Below are 19571 nucleotides of genomic sequence, written 5' to 3'. Positions count from 1 at the left end.
CAAGGTCATTTTAAATTTTTTTTTTCATTTTTTCTGTGGTTTAAGAGAGTTTTCCTTTCTTTTCATGGAATTTAATTTTTAAGAGTCAGATGTAAAACAAATTTGAAATTCAAAGAAGGTGAATGACCTTGATTGTTCTGTGAACAATAAGTCTCCTAGTTATTCTTTTTTATTTTTTTTTTATTTTTTTTCCGCCGCATGTTTTTTTGTTTAAAGATTTATTGAAAAGGTTTATAGTCCATAAGAATGTACTCTTTAAAAGATTATTGCAGTTCACCCTGCGTAAATGAACCTTGACCCCTTTCGAAGTTATTGCCCCTTTCGCAAGAAATGCTCGTTATCGCTACTCCTCTGAAACCGTAAACCGTAGAGGTACGAAACCTTCACCAATGTCTTCGACTAATTAAGGGGACTCCTCAATCTGTTCATTGCTAAAGCATTCGGTGACCCCTTCAATGAGTTATTGCCCCTGAAACTTTTTGAATTTTACAAATAATTAAAAATTTTCAAAACGAGAAGTCGTAGAGACATGGGACCAACTGCATAAGATTCATTGACCTTTGACCATAAAATTTTTGCAAAGGTCAAAGGTCAAGGTCATTCCAAAAATGAGAAATAAAGCTCTTTTTATATCTCCATTGTGTGCAGGTAAATATTTTGCATAAAGATGTATTAGAGCTTTATTCTAGGTGGTAAGCTAGTTAACAGATTCTAATACATTAGCTCATGTACACATAAAACCAGGTCAGAAAAGTTGAAATTATGTAAAAAGCTTTCTTCCATAGTCTGATTCAAATTTTTTTTCCAAAACATGATCTCCTGGGATAGGATGGGTCCACAATAGGTGACCCAAAACAGAATATTCAGGGGTAAAAAATCTAATGTAGAATAGCAAGATCATTTTGACCAATGTGAGCATTGTGGCCCATGGGCCTTTTTAAGAAACTATAACCACATAATATTGGTCCTATTAGTGCATAAAAGAATTTGCTTCTACTTTTATAAGGTGACACTTGAAGTAATATTTATTATGCTTTCAGGAACCATCAAGTACTTGGAATGGTAATTTACCTAAAGCTGCCACAACCATTTTACATCAACATGCCATCCAGGGGGATGTCACAGACGTTCAACAGGCAGTCTGGTAAATAGACAATCTACCTTGATCATATTAGTACAGTACAACTTTGTTATAACAAAATCACTGGGACCTTTGAAATTACTTCACTTTATTTGTTATATCAGTATAATGAATTCATTAAATTTATATAGCTAGAGATCCAAGATAACTTCACTATATCCGTGAATTAACAATATCTGTGTTTACTGAATTGAGGCAATGAAACTAACATCCAAAATAATTTTCTGAACTAAGCAGCTGATCACGAATGTTACCTACAGATGTCTCTTATGTATTTAGTCAAAGTGAACATGAATAGGAATGAACTTGTTCTACAAAGTACTTATTGAGCCTCTATATCTCCAGCAGATGGATGGCCTACAGCAGGAAGCACATGGAGTATACCTTTAGTTATGAGCTTCTTCTTAGACTGTTAGAAGACTTGGACAATAAATGGACTGCAGATTCCTTGTCACGAGAAGAGGTACTGTGATTTAATTTGGAATTAAATTCAAGAATGGATTCTTCTCCAAAGACTAAACGGTGCTTCGTCCAAAATCTTGTTGCATTCCATTCATATTAAAAAATTTGATTTTGGGAAGTAAGGTTTCCTTTCTGATTATGCATTTCAGGAGCAGTGTTTGAACGAGTCCTTTTCGACCTTCAAAGACTACTGCACAAGCTTGATCAAAAAACGAAGAGAGGTTTACCCTTATTGCAACAAACATGCTTTGAATCGACTTCACCAAATGATCAAGTAGGTACTCTCTACTAGTTGTGTTTATAAGGAAATGGGCTCAGTTCTTAGATTATCAATCTTTTTACACTAACACAAGTTTTCTTGTTACATCACAAATGAACCCTTGGTGGTACATTCATTATATGTTTCCTACTACAGAGTTTTGGTGAAAATCTACAGCATGAAAGTCTTCAAATATGTGTGTCCCTTTGCCAAGGAATTGCACTCAGAAATTATCACAGCTGCAAAGGTTCTTATACTATCTGTACTTAAACCAATGAAATATTTTTAAGGTGATATGAAACATTTATAGAATTTTTCCTAAGAGGTAATTAAATGTTTGATTTATCATATTCTTTTCTTCAGAGAGGAACACTTGAATGGTATGAACGAGCAATTCATATGGCTAAAAAGCAATCCAAGGTAAAAAGTAGGAACAAAATGAAGTTGACTTCATATGGTTTGAACTGCAACAAAGGATATAGGTAATTCTTGATACAAATCTGCCTTTAGAAAGTGTACAAAAAATTCCTGAGGCAATGTTTTCTTTCCCCAGCGACACACGGCAGACCAGGAGGAGGACATTATATACAGCTTGATTGATCTGACCAATTGTCTCAATGCTGATCTATACGGGACTATCAACGAATACCAGAAAATATTTAACTTGTACGTACTATGGTTAAAAATATATAACATACTGTAGTAAAATATGATGGAAGTTGTTTTACAGTTCAGATGAATTTTTGTAAAAAGAACTTTTTTTAACAAAAGAAAACTTAATTATAGAAAAATTTAAGCTTTATTTATTGGAGAGTTTAAAAAATTTAATTATTGTTGATTAATAAAAATTAATGCTTAATTTAATTTAAATTTTTTTTGCAGAATTGCCAACGTCAACTATTTCAGTGTTACTTATAAGCAACTAGAAAAATTGGTGAGTTTGACATTCAAAAATATTGAGAAACTAGTGCTAATTACAGATGTTCCCCAAACGCTCCCCAACTCCCTTTTATAGTCATATTCCCTGTAAGCGTAATTAAATAAGACAAACTTTATGCATTTGAGACTTTAACAACGTTTACCCAGAAGTGTACTATGTTCATTCAAATTTTATTATTGCACACTTGCGCATGTTAATGCATGTGCGTAATGACCATATCATATTCTCTACACAATCTGTATGTTTTAATATGCTAAATATTAAAGTATTTAATCCAAAAGTATAAAAAAAAACGCTCATTCAAGTGTATTTTTGATTTTACCCATTTCACGTGCACGCACGTGCATACATGAGCATGGTAACCATACCTTCTTGTAGAAGTCCATTACATCTATCTATGTTCTAAATCCCACCCCGTTTGGTTGAAAACCAAGGGAGTTATAGCTGTTTAAAGTTTCAGCCAATCAGATTGTAGCACACGTACACGCACGTGTATGTATGTGCATGGTGACCATACCTTCTTATAGAAGTCCATTATATGTATCTTTGATTCAAATCCCAACCTGATTGATTGAAAACCAAGGGAGTTATAGCTGTTTTAAGTTTCAGCCAATCAGATTGCAGCATTAGTACACGCACATGCATGCATGTGCATGGTGACCATACTTTTTTGTAGAAGTCCATTATATATATCTATGTTCCAAATCCCATCCTGTTTGGTTGAAAACCAAGGGAGTTATAGCTATTTAAAATTTCAGCCAATCAGATTGCAGCGCACGTGCATGCACGTGATTTCATAATAATTGTTATATGTCATTTTGTAGGATATCTTAATGCATGGCTATGTTCAAAATTTCAAAGGATTTCGTCAAAAAACAAGAAAGATATTGAGACTTTAGTTTCAGCCAATCAGAGCGTAGCGCACGTGCATGCGCGTGAGATCTTGCCATATTGACCACGTCATCTTGTTTATACTACTAATACATCCTTACATTATGAGTTTCAAAACATTTCATCAAAAAATAGAAAAGTTACGGCAATATACATTATATTGGTCATTCACGTGTTGCACGTGCGCGCTCTTGCAAGCACGTGCGCGCAAAATGACCTTCGTTCCGCAAATCTACATAACATGTCTACTGACCCTAAAAACATTTCACCTTAGTTGGATGTGTAGTTTACGAGATCATTCGCGGACAAAAAAGTGCCCAGGAAGAAGAAAAATAATAATAACTAGAAACGATCTCGTTGCTAGCAACGAGAGGTCTTCCGTCCGATTTAGGAAAAAAAATCTCGTATAATCGAGCTGAAAAGTGATTCAAAATTTTTGTCGCAAAGAGGATTGAACCCATGTCGCCTTTTTCTGTTTTATCCCCAACGCGCAAACCATAAAGCTTTTGGGAGTACTGCTCTAAATATACTTGTGTGTATACTTTTGCAACAGTACACCTGTCTAAGAATCATAAAAGGCGGGTCACTATTAATAATTTGCGCCAAACGCCACGAGTAAATATTCGCGCATTTTCATACATTTTATTTGCTAAAAACTCGACTCTGCAGAACCAGAGAAGGTTTTCTACAGGTCCATTCCCCATCACGGGGATGACCTTACCTGCACATTGGCACCATGTGTATTATCCGCGCAGCCTATTTATGAGAAAATGAAATGAATATTTTTTAGTGTTTAAGAAAACGTTGAACCTACGCTTGCGAAAGTTCTAAGACATTCAAAGATATTTAATTTCTTCTTTATCAAATCAAGAAACTGATTATACGTTAAATCAGCAAATAGGGGCCTTTACTTATGCCATGAATATCACAGAAAAAGATTCAAAATTTTGGTCGCAAAGAGGATTGAACCCATATCGCCTTTTTCTGTTTTATCCCCAACGTGCAAACCATTAAGCTTTTGGGAGTACTGCTCTAAATATACTTGTGTGTATACTTTTGCAACAGTACACCTGTCTAAGAATCATAAAAGGCGGGTCACTATTAATAATTTGCGCCAAACGCCAGGAGTAAATATTGGCGCATTTTCTTTGAACTTATCTATTAAATTGGTGTGATAGCTGCAATGAAATAAAATAAATAAAACGTTCTTATCGCCTTTATTTTATTTCGACGTTTAAAAAGTCTTTGTACACATTACATATATCGTATCTAGCCCAGTTACACTTAAGTAGTGAAACGGAAATTAAGTGTTAAGATCGACACTGAATTGCAACGTACTACTACGTGAAAGTCCAAGTAGTTTTGTTTACATTTCATGCATTCGTATGTCAGAATGGTTTAATCAAACGCTCAGCTGCCTCCATAAACCCCAATTGCGAAATGGCGGAATTGACAAAGACAGCCGCCATCTGGGGCCCGCTTCAGATTTTCAAATATTAATATCTAGAATTCAGATCAGCCAATTTTCAAACAACTTAGATAGTAATAATCTAATTCTTAAGATGAATACTTTTGATCAATAATGCATAACAAAGAATTGATCATTAGAGAGTTATAGATAAAAGACTTTTGGCCCCTCTTAGCCCCTAACTTGAAGGGTCAGCCCTATTTTTTTTATATCAAATGAAAGGTCTTGCAATATTGAACATTTTGTCTTCAATATGTTTTAACAAATTATGAACAGGAGTGAAGATATGAGACAAAATGCGTCAAATTTTGTGAGATATTTCTGAGACATTTTTTCGGCCCTACCGAACTTCGGTGCCTTTTGCGCTAGAAAGATTTGGAGACCCAATTACAACTCAACAAACCTTCCTCTATTTTCCCTGAAAATCTCAAGTCCATATCTTAAGTCGTTTCGGAGGAGTTTCCCGGACAAGCCGACCCTCTGAAAATCAGAAAATCGTCCATATCTCACGACCGGAAGTGAGATAATCAAAAAGGAAAAAAACCTATCAAGATCAATTAAATATCTTTCAGATCTGAAAGTTTGGTAGAAATCGGACGAGCCATCTCTAGAAATCGCTTGCACAAAATCGGTTGGAAGAATAATAATAATAATAGGGAAAAAGAAACCGAACGAAAACAAGAAGGTCTTCCGTTGGAGACGGAAGACCTTAACTAGAGCCGAGCTCGTTGCAAAGCAACGAGTAGGTCTTCCGTCCTGTTTGACCGGAAGTAGATTTTATTTTTAACAAAAGTGAGAAATAACGCCCAGAAATAACTTGAATCCTCTAAAGCTATGTTAATCATTGCAAAAATAAGCCATTTTTTGCTACTTCCGGTGTGACCGGAAGTGACGACGACGGACGGAAAATAATTTTTTATTGTCCCAGAGACATCTGTTACCTAAAAACGTGTCAAGAACGGCTAAAATTCGCGTTTTCCGACTACTTCCGGTTTGGCCGGAAGAGACATCGCCGGACGAATTTTGACGACGCCAATACATTAAGCTTGACATTTTGAACAACTTTGCTTCTTTGATGTATTAAAAATTCTTTATAGATTTTGAGATATAAAGAAAAAACTTTTGGCCCCTTCAGGCCCCTAAATTTAGGGGCTAGCCCTTTTGTCGAGATATCATTAGAAAGGTCTTGGAATTCTACACTTCTTTTGTTCAATATGTCTTAACAAAATATTTTCAGGTAAAAAAATATCGTAGAAAAGGTGTAAAAAATTTGAAATTCAAGATACGACTATTTTCGGGCCATAGCGAGCGCCGACGTGCGTCATTTCCGGTAAATTTGATATACCTTATGCACCTTTCCAAACTTAGCTCTACCTAACCTCAAAGTTTGAAGTTTCTATCTAGAGCCGTTTTTCGGGAAAACTGTGGACAAAATGACCCTTAAAAATCAGAAAATCGACGATATCTCTAGACCGGAAGTGACGTCATCAAAACGGAAAAAAACGCATAAGGTTCAAATAATGTTCCATAAGTCCTGAAAGTTTCATAAGATTTTGTTTGGCCGTTTTCGAGAAATCGCGTGCACAAAATCGGTAAGAAAAAAAAAAATAATAATAAAAGTGAAAAAGAAACCGAAGAAAAACAATAAGGTCTTCCGCTGAAGACGGAAGACCTTAATAAGAAACAGAGTAAAAACAATATGTTCCCCAACTTCGTTTGGGGAACATAACAAAGAACACAGGGTTTATGGTTAATATTTGAAATGAGTTTTCTCCCCTTTAAGTCTGCAACAGATCATTTCAAGTAGTATTTTTCTTTGACCATCTTTCATTTAACTCTTATAGCATGTATGTACATGTATTGCTTATGTCCTAATCATTACTACTGTATAATCTGGAACATATATTCTTTTTTCCTTTTCTTGTCAAACAATAAACAAAATATTCAAAGTATATGAATTCAATTGATTTGTAGACTGTTATAAGGAAATGGTAAATACTTAATTTGTAAAGACTGGAAGCCAAACATTAAGTTAGATTTTTGATTTATTTTAGTATAAAGGTTTATAAGTCCATTCCAGAACCATGCCAATATATTGTCTGTGTCTTGAGAGCTTATATGTCTTGTGTTTTTCCCTGTAGCATTCCAGTCATGTCGTCAAGAATCTCGCGGAAGAGGTCGGTGTAGCTCTCTTCTTCACTGATTTCCTTCCCTGTTGCACAGTCTTTTGTCTATCTCTATGTGTGTATATGCTGTAAAATTTTACCAGATACATTCCAAGAATTTTAAGCTCACCTGAGCTGCTCAAGTGCACACTTTTCTGATCATAGTAACGTTGTCTGGTTTTAAACTTTTCACATTTTCCACTTCTCTTCAAAATCCCTTGGCTAATTTTAACCAAATTTGGAAAAAGAAATCTTGGGTAAAGGAAATTTTAAATTTTAACATAAAAGACTAAGCACCCTTTCAAAAAGAGATTACTAAGAAAAAGCAAAATTAATAATTTTTTAAAAATAAAAATTCCTCCTAAGAACTGCTGGGCCTTGAAATACATATTTGTATGGAAGCTTCCTGATTTAGTGTAATGTGTAATTTTTCAAATCAGGTCCCCTGTGTAATAGCTATGTATCAATATTGGTCCTCTCTGTCAATTTTTATGAAGACTTCAATTTGAAAGAGAATATTTTTATAGTCACCTTTTTTTCTAATGTCTAAAACATGTATAGGATAAATAGTTTTTGTCTGCAGTGCTTCCTGAAGCCTCGTCAATGATTTGTGTTTTAATGCATAAAGTTTTTGAATCCATATACATTGTATCTCAACAATGATTGGTTCAGTCAATTTCTAGCTCCAGAAAGATGCCAGAAGATTGATTTTTAACAGCTTATCACAAGCACAGTTATGCACACCCCTTCTATGTCTTTACTATTCTTACAGAGTTTAATGCTTATTGGTGTTTTAACACTTCCTTGGCACTATTGAAATGCATTTTACTGCTTTTGAAAATCTAATTAACCAAGGTGTAACATCTACATTACCAGGCAATTTTGTTATGATTCATTATGAGTCATATTGTAAACAATTCTTAAAAGGATTTGTGTTTATTATGCTCGCTAAATAAGAATTACTGACCTATAAAGATAAAAGTGATTCTTTTGAAAAGAACATCATGAGGTTTTCTGACTGAACAAATGATATTTTGTTATGTATTTCAGCTTGGTGAAGAGTTCACTAACTGCATGAAGAAGACAACATTCAGTAAAGGAAACAAAGTATTGGAGGGAATGCTGGGAACGACCTACTTTGAGCTATACCTCGCTCTACAAGAGTTCTGTAACTATGGATGGGAGCACCTTCCTGAAAAGTATGAACATCAGAAAGGCTTGTTAATACTGTTGATCACTACATTTTTGTGACACTTTACTTTTGTAAGATAGTCATTAATTAACTCTTTATTAGCGAAACAAAATTACAAATTATGGTTATTGCTATATAAACGCAAGAATGAAATTTTTGTGGGCAAACTTGCTTATGTAATCATGTGAAAATAAAGTTATCGTGAATAGAAGGTGATTTATAGTACAATATCCTTGAAATCTGATTTGATTTAAAGCCAGATATCTAATATACATGTATTATTTTCAGTCATGACCCTTTAGAAATAGAACACTACTACAAATGGTTCCATTTTGCTGTAACTCAGTGGATTTCTGTGGCACAGGAGAAGGCTATCCATCGAATACACAAAGCCATTGAGCTTGATAAGGTGAGGTTTCTTGGTACCTGTACTTATCTAAATTTTGGAAATGGATTCTCAAATAAATGAGCCTCATATATATCTGTATGTAAGGCGGTACTATACTTCTCTTATTGTGTTCTTTCTGTATTAGTCCAATCTGTAAATTTTCAGTTTGTAATCTCTGTATTATATACAGCATCTATCATCCAAGGTTTGTATCTTTAAATGGATGTGCACTTGTTTTGGGTGAGAGCACTGTCAAAAATGTAATAATTCAGAGTTATTTCCCTTTAATCATGTGATCATTGCTAAGATATTGGCATGTTATCCAGTTTTAATATTTTCAGTGTCTGACTGTTGTGTCATAAAGCATTGCACATTTATAAAACTAATAATGCACTGCTATATAACATTTGATATCATTTAACACGTACTGTTTAAGTATATGTGTTCAAATTGACTGTATGTATTGTGTGTAAATGGCACATTGACTATTTTGTGTTAGATTTTTCTTGTTTTTATCCGTGAATGGTAATTATACTATTTTAAAAGAAAGAAACATGCAATAAATTATGCAAATAAACTTGTGATCGGAGAAAACATCTTTTTAAATTGTTTTTTAGTTGATGATGATTTTAAATCTTTTCTTCCTTCAGACAGCTGATGTAGGAGGAGGAGGAGCCAAGTTCAGCACCTCGGCTGTTGATGTGTGCTGTTGTTTCTCTCAGGTTTAACTATTTATTTATTCATTTAATGTCAAATTTTCATTGAATACAAATCTTTGTAGAATTCTTACTGATAGTTAAATATGAGCATGATTGTACTGTATTGTCTACCAAGAATTTTGTTTCTGTAGCAGTTGTCTTTTTAGATTTCAGAGTTCTGGAGACAGCTTGCCTGGCCTGATCTTGTCGATGCATATTCCATGGTCTCAAAATTAACAAAGGTAGGACATAACAATAAGGCTAGAATTACTTGTACGTAAATAGAGATTGCATACCTTATGAACAGTTAGTTAAGTTAAAAGTATTTTGTCAAAACTTGTGAGTGCAAAAATAAATGAATTTATTTGGGAAAAAATTCCTAAAATTTGTTTATCAACAGGATATGTGTGAATGTGCAAAGATATATGCCGACTCGGTCCACCAGAAACTCATTGACAAAGGCTATTATGATGAGGAAGGACAATTTGATGTCACAGAACAGGTAAGTAAGGGGGTGAGAGAATAGCTATAGTATGGGTGTCATAGAACTGGTAGGTAAAGGTGTAGGAGAACAGCAAAAATTTGGTATCAGAAAACAGGTAAGTAAAGTTATCAAAAAATTGGTAAAAATAGTGCCCTAGATCAGTAAGCATGGGTGTATAGAAAACGTAGAGGGGTAGGTTCTCACAGGACAGGTAAGGGTAGTTGTCACAGAACAGGCAGATCATGCAAGAGTAAAAAATTATAACAACAAGCTACAGAATGATTTTCTTGTATATTTATCAATTAACTTAGCATAATAATTCTGCAAAATGAAACAAATATATTGTCTGTTTTACAGCTGTGTATTACTATAAATAACATTGAACAAGTTCGGAGGGCCTTAAAACAACTTCCAGAAACAATGAATTTTGTGGAAATACAGCATGCAGTGGAGCAGAGTCATGAGACGGAATCAAAAGAGAATCTGCACACCACAGTGAGGGAGGCTGACCAGATCATGTTGGAGAAGATCCAGCAAGTGGTGGATCGTGTGGCTGATAAGGTCAGATATTATATAACAGGGGTGTATTCTGTCAAGGATTTTAATGGAGGTTTTGTAAATTGTCACTTTTACTAGTAATATTCTAACCATAAAAAATATGGAGGGAATGAAATTTAAGCAGATTATTATTATTTTTCATTTTGATTCTTTTTATTTGATAAAAGATGCGTCCAGACATTAAGAGTGATGTATTCCATTTGAACTGGGCCCCAGAATCTGTTCCAGCTGAGGAGGTAGGTCTTCTGAATTTACCTGTTGATTTTAAGGCTGGGCTTTAGCTTTATGTCAACAGTCAGCTTTCTTGTAGTTTAATATTTCATGTAGAAGGATATGGAGATAACGAACAGTATTCAATCTCAACGTCCATTAAACAATACACAAAATAAGAGCAGAGCAAACAGAATATTAAGAATATTAATGTAGTTAAAATTAGTGAAGATTATAATTATATCTGTCTGTTACCTTGCAAATATGATGCATAATATAAATTCGAGAGAACAATAATCTTTGAATGCAGTAATATACTTAATTCAGGATTATTTTCACCCCATAATACAATGTATTGTCGTTCTTGTATACACTTGCTGACAATTTTGCCCATTTAGTTATACCATTTACACTTCTGATTAAGAAATTATATGTCTTTGAATTTGCTCCATCTTTTGACCTGGGTGAAAGTGGTAAAAAATTAAATGGAAGTGAATATTTCTGAGTACTAGTATACTGCAGATGAAGGCTGTAGGTACAGTGTATATATCCATCATTTCAGGCTGTTGAGGATCTGATGAAGTACCTGGACAGTAACCTTTTGACCTTGAACCAGTACCTACTTAAGTCCAACTTTGACCGGATCCTTCAGTCCATCTGGGTGGAAGTCCTCGAGGAATTCAACGACGTTCTAGTCACGGAAGAATCGGTAAGGGAAAGATGAACTGTTGTTAGTTGTGCCTCTGTTAAGAAAGGCGAGGGAAGTTGTACATATATTATTGCTAACAATGTCTGTTCTATTTTTATAGAGGATGCCTGTCATATACAAAAGAATGTATGAAGCCTTAGGACTGTTGGTAGATTTCTTTCATGCTGATGAGAAAGGATTAGAAATGAAGAAAATAACAACAGAAGAGTATATTGTATGTGTAATTTTTTCAAAATTGAATGTAGCCAGCTATTAAAGTGATGTTGAATTGATGCTATGAATGTTTCATTGCAGAAATTGAAAAAATTGCTGTCCCTATATAAGAAAGACACTTTGAAGTTAATTACAATTTTCTACGAAGAGAAACTCAAACAACAGGTAAGATTAATTGTTTTCTTGAAATGGTCAACTTTAACAAATAATTGGGTTATGTCATGGTACCTCAGTCAAAAGAATGCTTGCTCCATGATCAGAATGTCTTGTTTTTGAATCCCTGACCTAAGTCATAAAAAAGTAAGAGCTTTTCCTTTGCCAAGCGCTCAGCTCTTTGAAATGAAATTTGTGGGTCCTTCGGATGAGACCTTAAAATTCTAGGCCCTGTGTAACGAAATCTGTTGGCATGATGAAGAACCCCCACTGCTCAGTGGCCATGAGTGCCACATAAAGGTCTAAATTTGAAGTCTTTCACCAGTTTATGATGACGTCTCTATATGAGTATCAAATTCTTGAAAGGGATGTAAAACAGCATACAATCAAATGATCAATCAAAAGGCCTAGGAGCAGCGAAAAAAAATATTGAATGGGCATGAAGTTACTGAATTATATATACCCACTGCATTGGAAGATTTTTTTTGAAAGAAGAAAATGTGTTGTGAAAGCAAAGTTTTAAGTAACACTATCCTTAACAACAGAAGAGTTTCATGCCAATTATGATGAATTTGATCGGATTAATAGAGGTACTAAGTGAAATTAATTGTGCTTTGTAAAATTCATTATGAACTTTATTCTTATATATTCACTTAAATTGTCTTTGTGCAATGATTTCAGTCTCAATATCTGAAGTTAATGAAGATGATTTGAGCTAACCTGTGCATGATCTGAATTATGCATGTTTATCTTTTTGATAGGCTGAGTTTAAATCTAAAGAATTTGGAGTATTAAATGTTAGAATGTGCTACAGAAATGAAACAGGCACCATGTTCGTTGAAAGTAGGTACAGCCGATAATATTTCTTATTCCTTATGTAGCTTTTAAGAATTAAGATACATGTGTACAAATTGCATTTTAGCACTTGTCAGAAAAAAGTAAACAATTTAAAGGCATTTCTGTTGAAGAGAGTTATGAGCAACAAGATTTTGTGTCTGTAGAAATTGACTAACTTGTTTTTACCTTCTCTTGTAGTATTAAATGCAAAGGATGTCATTCCATTGGATGCAAATGGTAAGTTTTTGTAACCAATGGGATATGTTAAACTTTCCTTCCTTCCGTATTTATAGAGGGAAGTTCATCAGAACTATGTGTTTGGAGAGGTATATTTTAATCCCTATGCAGCATATGTGAACAACAAGTTAAGTTTATCAAAGAAGATGGGGGGATAAGGCGGGCGAAGTGCCTATAGTGCGACAGATAAGAAGTGAGAAATTAAATCTCAATTATATCTAAATTTTATTTGATATTTTATCTAATAATAAGGTATATTTGTAAGACTCCAAAGTGCGATGGTGACGCCAAAGTCCGATGGTCTCGCCAAAGCCCGATGGTCTGCGCCAAACCCCGATGGCTCGCTGTCTTTACGGACGCCAAAGACGCTAAAGTGCGATGGTCTGACACGCCAAAGTCTGATGGTGCAGAAGAACAATTAACGTTTATGACGTCACAATAGTCCGACGTCATGACGTTATTCTGCATTCAAAATCCATTGATTCGGCATTCGTCTAACATACGTTTTTACTGATATTGCTTTTTGTTTTCACCCACCAGAGGTATAAGGGTTAGTCCTCGTGCACCATTCGAGTGATAAGGGTTAGTCCTTGAACACCTTGAACACTGTTTCTTCCCTAGAGATTTTAGGGTTAGAACTCACACACTATTGGACTGATTTAGATTTTGATTGGTCCTGCACTATGATAGTTAGGTTAGAGTTGATACTCATTGTTCGACTGATAAGTCTTAGTTTCGCATCCAAAAGATGAGGGTTAGTATTTGTATTTATGATATTTTGTATTTATATATTGGCATTGCGTGGCATCACAGTTTGGCACAGCAGTACTATGACGTCCTAAACGTTGACTGTTTTCTGCGCCATCGGACTTTAGCGTGTCAAACCATCGGGGTTTGGCGCAGACCATCGGACTTCGGCGTGACTATCGGACTTTGGAGTCTCATCGCACTTTGGAGTCCTACATATTTAATGTAAAATATGTACAATTTACAAAAATCTCACAAAGATAGAAAATATTTGCCTGTGAAAAAGCATACACACACTAAAAAGAACAAAAACGATCATTTTCTCATACTTAAACAAAATTTTTCAATATGAGTGGGTCTTCGCTCCATTTTTTTTTATCCTAAAAGTTTGCAATAGAATATACAGTTTTTGGTTGACAAAAACATGGAGCGAAGACCCAATATACCCTTAGAGTACACTTTTATGGCAAAATATTCGAATCTTTCCGAGAGATACTTCAAGTCCATTAAGTCAAGGGTCATATCACAAACATGATTTAAATGCCCAATATCATCATGTGCCATGTAGCATAGTGGTTAGCGCATTAGTCTCAATCTCAAAACAGTATGATTTTTATTGCTAGGGTTCGAATCCCACGAATGCCAAATAATATTTTTATAAAAGGAATTTTTTACGATAATTTTTCTCTCTCAAAAAAATTTTTTTTCTAATAATTTCATAAATTTCAATAATGAGAAGTTAATTCAAATACTCAATTCACATATTGAATATGATTTCTTAATATCGGACACTATAGGCATTCTGCCCGCCTTGTCCCCCCATCTTCTTAAATATAGTCTGATGCTTTTATATTAAATAGGTCTGTTTCTCACCAGAAAATCTTTAAAAGTAAAGTGCATATTGTTTACCAGATTTGAAATTTTTTCCATTTCCATGTTGAAAGATGTGTTACTGTAGCTTGTCAAGCTTGCAAAGAAACACGCACGCTAACTCTCGATTCCCGCCTACATTTTGGAACCAATTGATTCAAATTGAATAGCAATTTGGCCATAAAATCTTTGTTTAATACAAAGAACAGTTCAATGGTAATTGATAAATCGTCCTAATACCAGTGCTGAACAGTAAATTTTCCATAATTCCAGCTCTTGAAAAAAAGGGGGGTAGACGATATTTTCCATTGAAATGGGAGTTTCAAGCATCAACGTATTTTGTAATAGTCTTGGATATGATTAAATGTTCCTGATATCTTTTCTTATGTTTTAGGCAAATAAATAAAACAAAGAAACATTTCAATAAAGTATAATGTTTCAGTTGTATATCGCTTTGAAATTGGTGGAAAATAAGCATTTTTATCGTTTTTTGTCAATAAACATATGTTCCCCCCCCCCCCCCCTGTCACACAAAAAGCTTTGGTATGAATTTGTGAAATACTATTCCATATTACCTGTAAAAAGAATTTTTGGTGACACGGGGGGGGGGGAGGAAGATGTTTTAAAAATATTTTTTGTTTTCCATTGATTTCTATAGTGAAAAACACTAAGTTTTACCAAAATTTTAGAGTTATCTCTCTTTGTTTTTCCAAATAAGTGATGTTTTATGAAAATCTATAAAAAATATAAAAAATTCATCAAATATGTTAACTTTTGAAAATTGACTTGGAGGTAGGCGGGAGAACAATACTATCGTTCGCAGTTCTTATCAGTCTTGACATCTCTGAATTAAATTGTTTTAGAAATAATAATTCCTAAGTGAACAAGAGGCCCATGGGCCACATCGCTCACCTGAGAAGCTTTGACCATTCTGTTCTTTACCAGATTTCCTCCTTGTAATACATAACATCCCCACCCTACCCCACTGATCATAATTCAGACATTTTGAAATCTACACTACCCCAGGATCCTTCCATGTGCACATAAGTTTCAACTTTTCTGGCCCAGTGGTTCTTAAGAAGAAGATTTTCAAAGATTTTTCCTATATATTTCTATGTAAAACTTTGATTCCCCATTGTGGCCCCTCCCTTCCCCTTGGGGTCATGATTTGAACAATTTAGAATCTACACTACCCCAGGATGCTTCCATGTAAGTTTCAGCTTTTCTGGCCCAGTGGTTCTTGAGAAGAAGATTTTCAAAGATTTTTCCTATATATTCCTATGTAAAACTTTGATTCCCCATTGTGGCCCCGCCCTTCCCCCGGGGGTCATGATTTGAACAATTTAGAATCTACACTACCCCAGAGTGCTTCCACATAAATTTTAGCTTTTCTGGCCCAGTGGTTCTTGAGAAGCTTTTCTAAGATTTTTCCTACCAGTATATATTTCTATATTAAACTTTAATACCCCATTGTGGCCCCACCCTTCCCTTGGGGGTCATGATTTGAACAATTTAGAATCTACACTACCCCAGGATGCTTCCACATAAGTTTCAGCTTTTCTGGATCAGTGGTTCTTGAGAAAAAGATTTTCAAAGATTTTTCCTATATATTCCTATGTAAAACTTTGATTCCCCATTGTGTCCCCGCCCTTCCCCCGGGGGTCATGATTTGAACAATTTAGAATCCACACTATACCAGGATGCTTCCATACAAGTTTCAGCTTTTCTGGCCCAGTGGTTCTTGAGAAGAAGATTTTCAAAGATTTTTCCTATATATTTCTATGTAAAACTTTGATTCCCCATTGGGGCCCCACCCTTCCCCCGGGGGTCATGATGTGAACAATTTAGAATCTACACTACCCCAGGATGCTTCCACTTAAGTTTCAGCTTTTCTGGCCCAGTGGTTCTTGAGAAGAAGATTTTCAAAGATTTTTTCCTATATATTCCTATGTAAAACTTTGATTCCCCATTGTGGCCCCGCCCTTCCCCCGGGGGTCATGATTTGAACAATTTAAAATCTACACTACCCCAGGATGCTTCCACATATGTTTCAGCTTTTCTAGCCCAGTGGTTCTTGAGAAGAAGATTTTTTAATGACCCCACCCTATTTTTGTCTTTTCTTGATTATCTCCCCTTGTGAGGGGACTTGGCGCTTTATTTTAACAATTTAAATTTCCCTTCACTCAAGGATGCTTTGTACCAAGTTTAGTCAAAATTGGCCTAGTGGTTCTTGAGAAGAAGTCGAAAATGTGAAAAGTTTACAGACGGACAGACAGACAGATAGACAGACAGACGGACGGACGGACGGACGACGGACAAAATGTGATCAGAAAAGCTCACTTGAGCCTTCGGCTCAGGTGAGCTAAAAACAAGATGTGTTTGAGAAAAACTGATGCCCCTTGTGGCAGATTTTGGCAAAGATTAAAAGTTCTCAGATGTAAATCAAAGTCCAAAGACAAGAGATGAAAAATGTTGTTATCCAGAGAAAGGACTTGTTCAATGAATACCTATGAAATATGAAAGCTTGTGAACTAAGCATTGAGAAATTAAGGCCAGGGTAAAATCTTTTAAAGTATTGGTCAGACTCCAAGGTCAAGGTTAAAGGGTCAAATAAAACATATGCAGGGAAAGGCTTTGTCTTGAGAAATACATTTGAAATATATTAAAGCCATAGCTCCAACTGTTAAAAAATAATGGCAAATGTTAAAGTTTTTCCAAATTAGGTCAAAGGTCAAAATTTTTTTGTCCAAAGGAGGGACTTGTCAAAAGGAATACACCGGTGAAATATGAAGGCCTTAGTAGTAACTGTTCAAAAATTTTGTCCAAAGTCATATTTTTTTAAATGATTGAAACTCAAGGACAAAAGGTCAGAAATATTTATATCTATGGAAAGCAATTTTGTTTCAATGAATATAAATGTGAAAGCCCTAATATCAACTGTTTGAATGTTATGGTTAAAGTAAAGGTTTGGCATATTCTTGCAAGAAAGGTCAAGAGGTCATATATATTGGTACCCAAAGAATGGCCTTGTTGCACAGAATACACATGAAAAATGATAGGCATAGTTCCTTACAACAATGTTGTGGGCAATGGTAGAGTTCTTGCGGACAGACTGACAGACACTACAGACAGACGGAAAGGGCAATAAATATATTCCACTAAATCTTCAAATAGGGGGGCGTAAAAAAAAAAAAAAAAAAAACCAGATCAAGTATGCATTGTAGAAGTGATGTGATAATGTTTAAGTTACTATCCAGAACACAGTAGTATTAACCACGAGAGGCACTTTAAGCATGAGGATGTTTTATAGTGTCATCATGATAATGACATAATTAAGGTCTTCCGTTTCCAACGGAAGACCTACTACTGATTCTGATGATTAAGATTATTCTTATTATTCTTTTTTTTCCTTTTCCTAGATGCCAACTTTGAGGCTTCATATCTCACTCATTTCTCAACGGATTTAGCTCAGATTTTCAGATATAATAGACATTAATAATCTCTATCGGAATGCTGTCTAACATTTCAAAAATTTACTTCCGCTTTTAGTTATTTACCTTTAATCGAAAAATTTATAGGCTTTTATTTCCAGACAAAGGCTCAGAGACGACAAAAGCTGGAGCAGAAAATCTACCGACTTAAGATAAAAGAAGGATTGAAGTTGTGCATGTCGTATTTTGTTTTTCGATTTCTCTATTCAAAATGGCGCTATACAGGGTCAATAATTAGAAAGCCTAAAAGATCGAAAATTTACACATATTTTGCTTTTTATCTTTTAAATGAAAAATATTTTTTAAAAACATATAGAACAAAATTTGTGCAGAATTTTGAGATCTTTCAAATGATTTATCAGAAAAAGGGCTGACCCCTTAATTAAGGAATCTACAGGGGATGAAAGTTTTTTCCAGATATCTCAAAAAGTGTTGAGAATTTATTATACATCAAAGAAGCAAAGTTGTTCGAAATCTCTAGTAGAATCTAATGAGATCATCAAAATACATCCTGTGATGTCACTTTTGGTCAAACCGGAAGTAGTCGGAAAATGCATATTTTTGCTGTTCTTTACACGTTTTTGGGAAATATGTGTCACTGGAAGCATAAAACTTAATTTTCCGTCCGTCAACGTCGCTTCCGGTTTAACCGGAAGTAGCAAAAAATGGCTTACTTTCGCATTTTTCAACATCGATGTGGAAGATTTAAATTATTAGACACGTCTTTTCTCTTTATTTAAAAATAAAAGTTACTTCCGGTCGAACGAGACGGAAGACCTAAGCAATGAGCTTTGCTCTAGTTTATAATCAATTATTATTCTCCTCAACCACATCATTTGCTTTTTTTATCCACTACAGGAAAATCGAAAATCTGTTTTAGCCCCCTTAGGGATATTTTCTTGTGTAGAATCTAGCTTTTATTTAAGAAATAAACAACGTTATTCAGTGAACATGGTGTTATGAATAGCAATTGCTCTGCTGACATATTCCATGATGCGCACTAGCGCATCATGGAAAATATGCCAGCAGAGCTATTGCTATTCATAATGTCATGTTCACTGAATAATCATTGTTTATTACTTATATTTGCATTCTTTGATTTTTTTTCAAGAATATCAGAGGAAATTCTGACTAACATAATTTCAACCAAACTTGCCACAAAGTATCCTTGGGTGAAGGGGATTCAAGTTTGTTCAAATGAAGGGCCACGCCCTCATTCAAGGGGAGATAATTGGGAATAAATGAAAATTTGGTGGCATATTTTAAAAATCTTCTCAAGAACCACTGTGCCAGGAAAGATGAAACTTATGGAGAAACATCCTCAGGTAGTGTAGATTCAATTTTGTTCAAATATTACCCCCGGGGTAGGGGGGGCCAAAATGGCCGACCAAAGTTTACATAGTATATAGGAAAATTCTTTAAAAATCTTCTTCTCAAGAATGACAAAGCCATTATTCA

General features: G+C 34.8%; 1 protein-coding gene across 1 annotated transcript; it reads left to right on the top strand.

Moving 5' to 3' along the window:
- Positions 1 to 1040: 1040 nt before the first annotated feature.
- Positions 1041 to 13041, top strand: LOC134271286 (BAI1-associated protein 3-like; the record flags this gene model as incomplete). The annotated part of the gene is made up of 21 exons (XM_062753513.1): positions 1041 to 1144; positions 1487 to 1604; positions 1753 to 1877; positions 2019 to 2109; positions 2226 to 2282; positions 2416 to 2528; positions 2745 to 2796; positions 7303 to 7338; positions 8377 to 8525; positions 8807 to 8927; positions 9097 to 9111; positions 9557 to 9628; positions 9772 to 9846; positions 10005 to 10106; positions 10446 to 10649; positions 10814 to 10882; positions 11419 to 11565; positions 11666 to 11779; positions 11860 to 11943; positions 12693 to 12774; positions 12967 to 13041. Coding segments are annotated over 21 exons (1983 nt in total), but the record flags the coding sequence as incomplete, so codon positions are not given.
- Between the last annotated feature and the right edge of the window lie 6530 nt (positions 13042 to 19571).

This window comes from Saccostrea cucullata, unplaced genomic scaffold, assembly GCF_032062105.1.
Source record: "Saccostrea cucullata isolate Sc308-1 unplaced genomic scaffold, CSIRO_AGI_Scuc_v1 ctg17470, whole genome shotgun sequence".
Taxonomy (NCBI): Eukaryota; Metazoa; Mollusca; class Bivalvia; order Ostreida; family Ostreidae; genus Saccostrea; species Saccostrea cuccullata.
The sequence above is the reverse complement of the archived record's forward strand: the minus strand, read 5'-3'. Positions and strand labels throughout refer to the sequence as shown.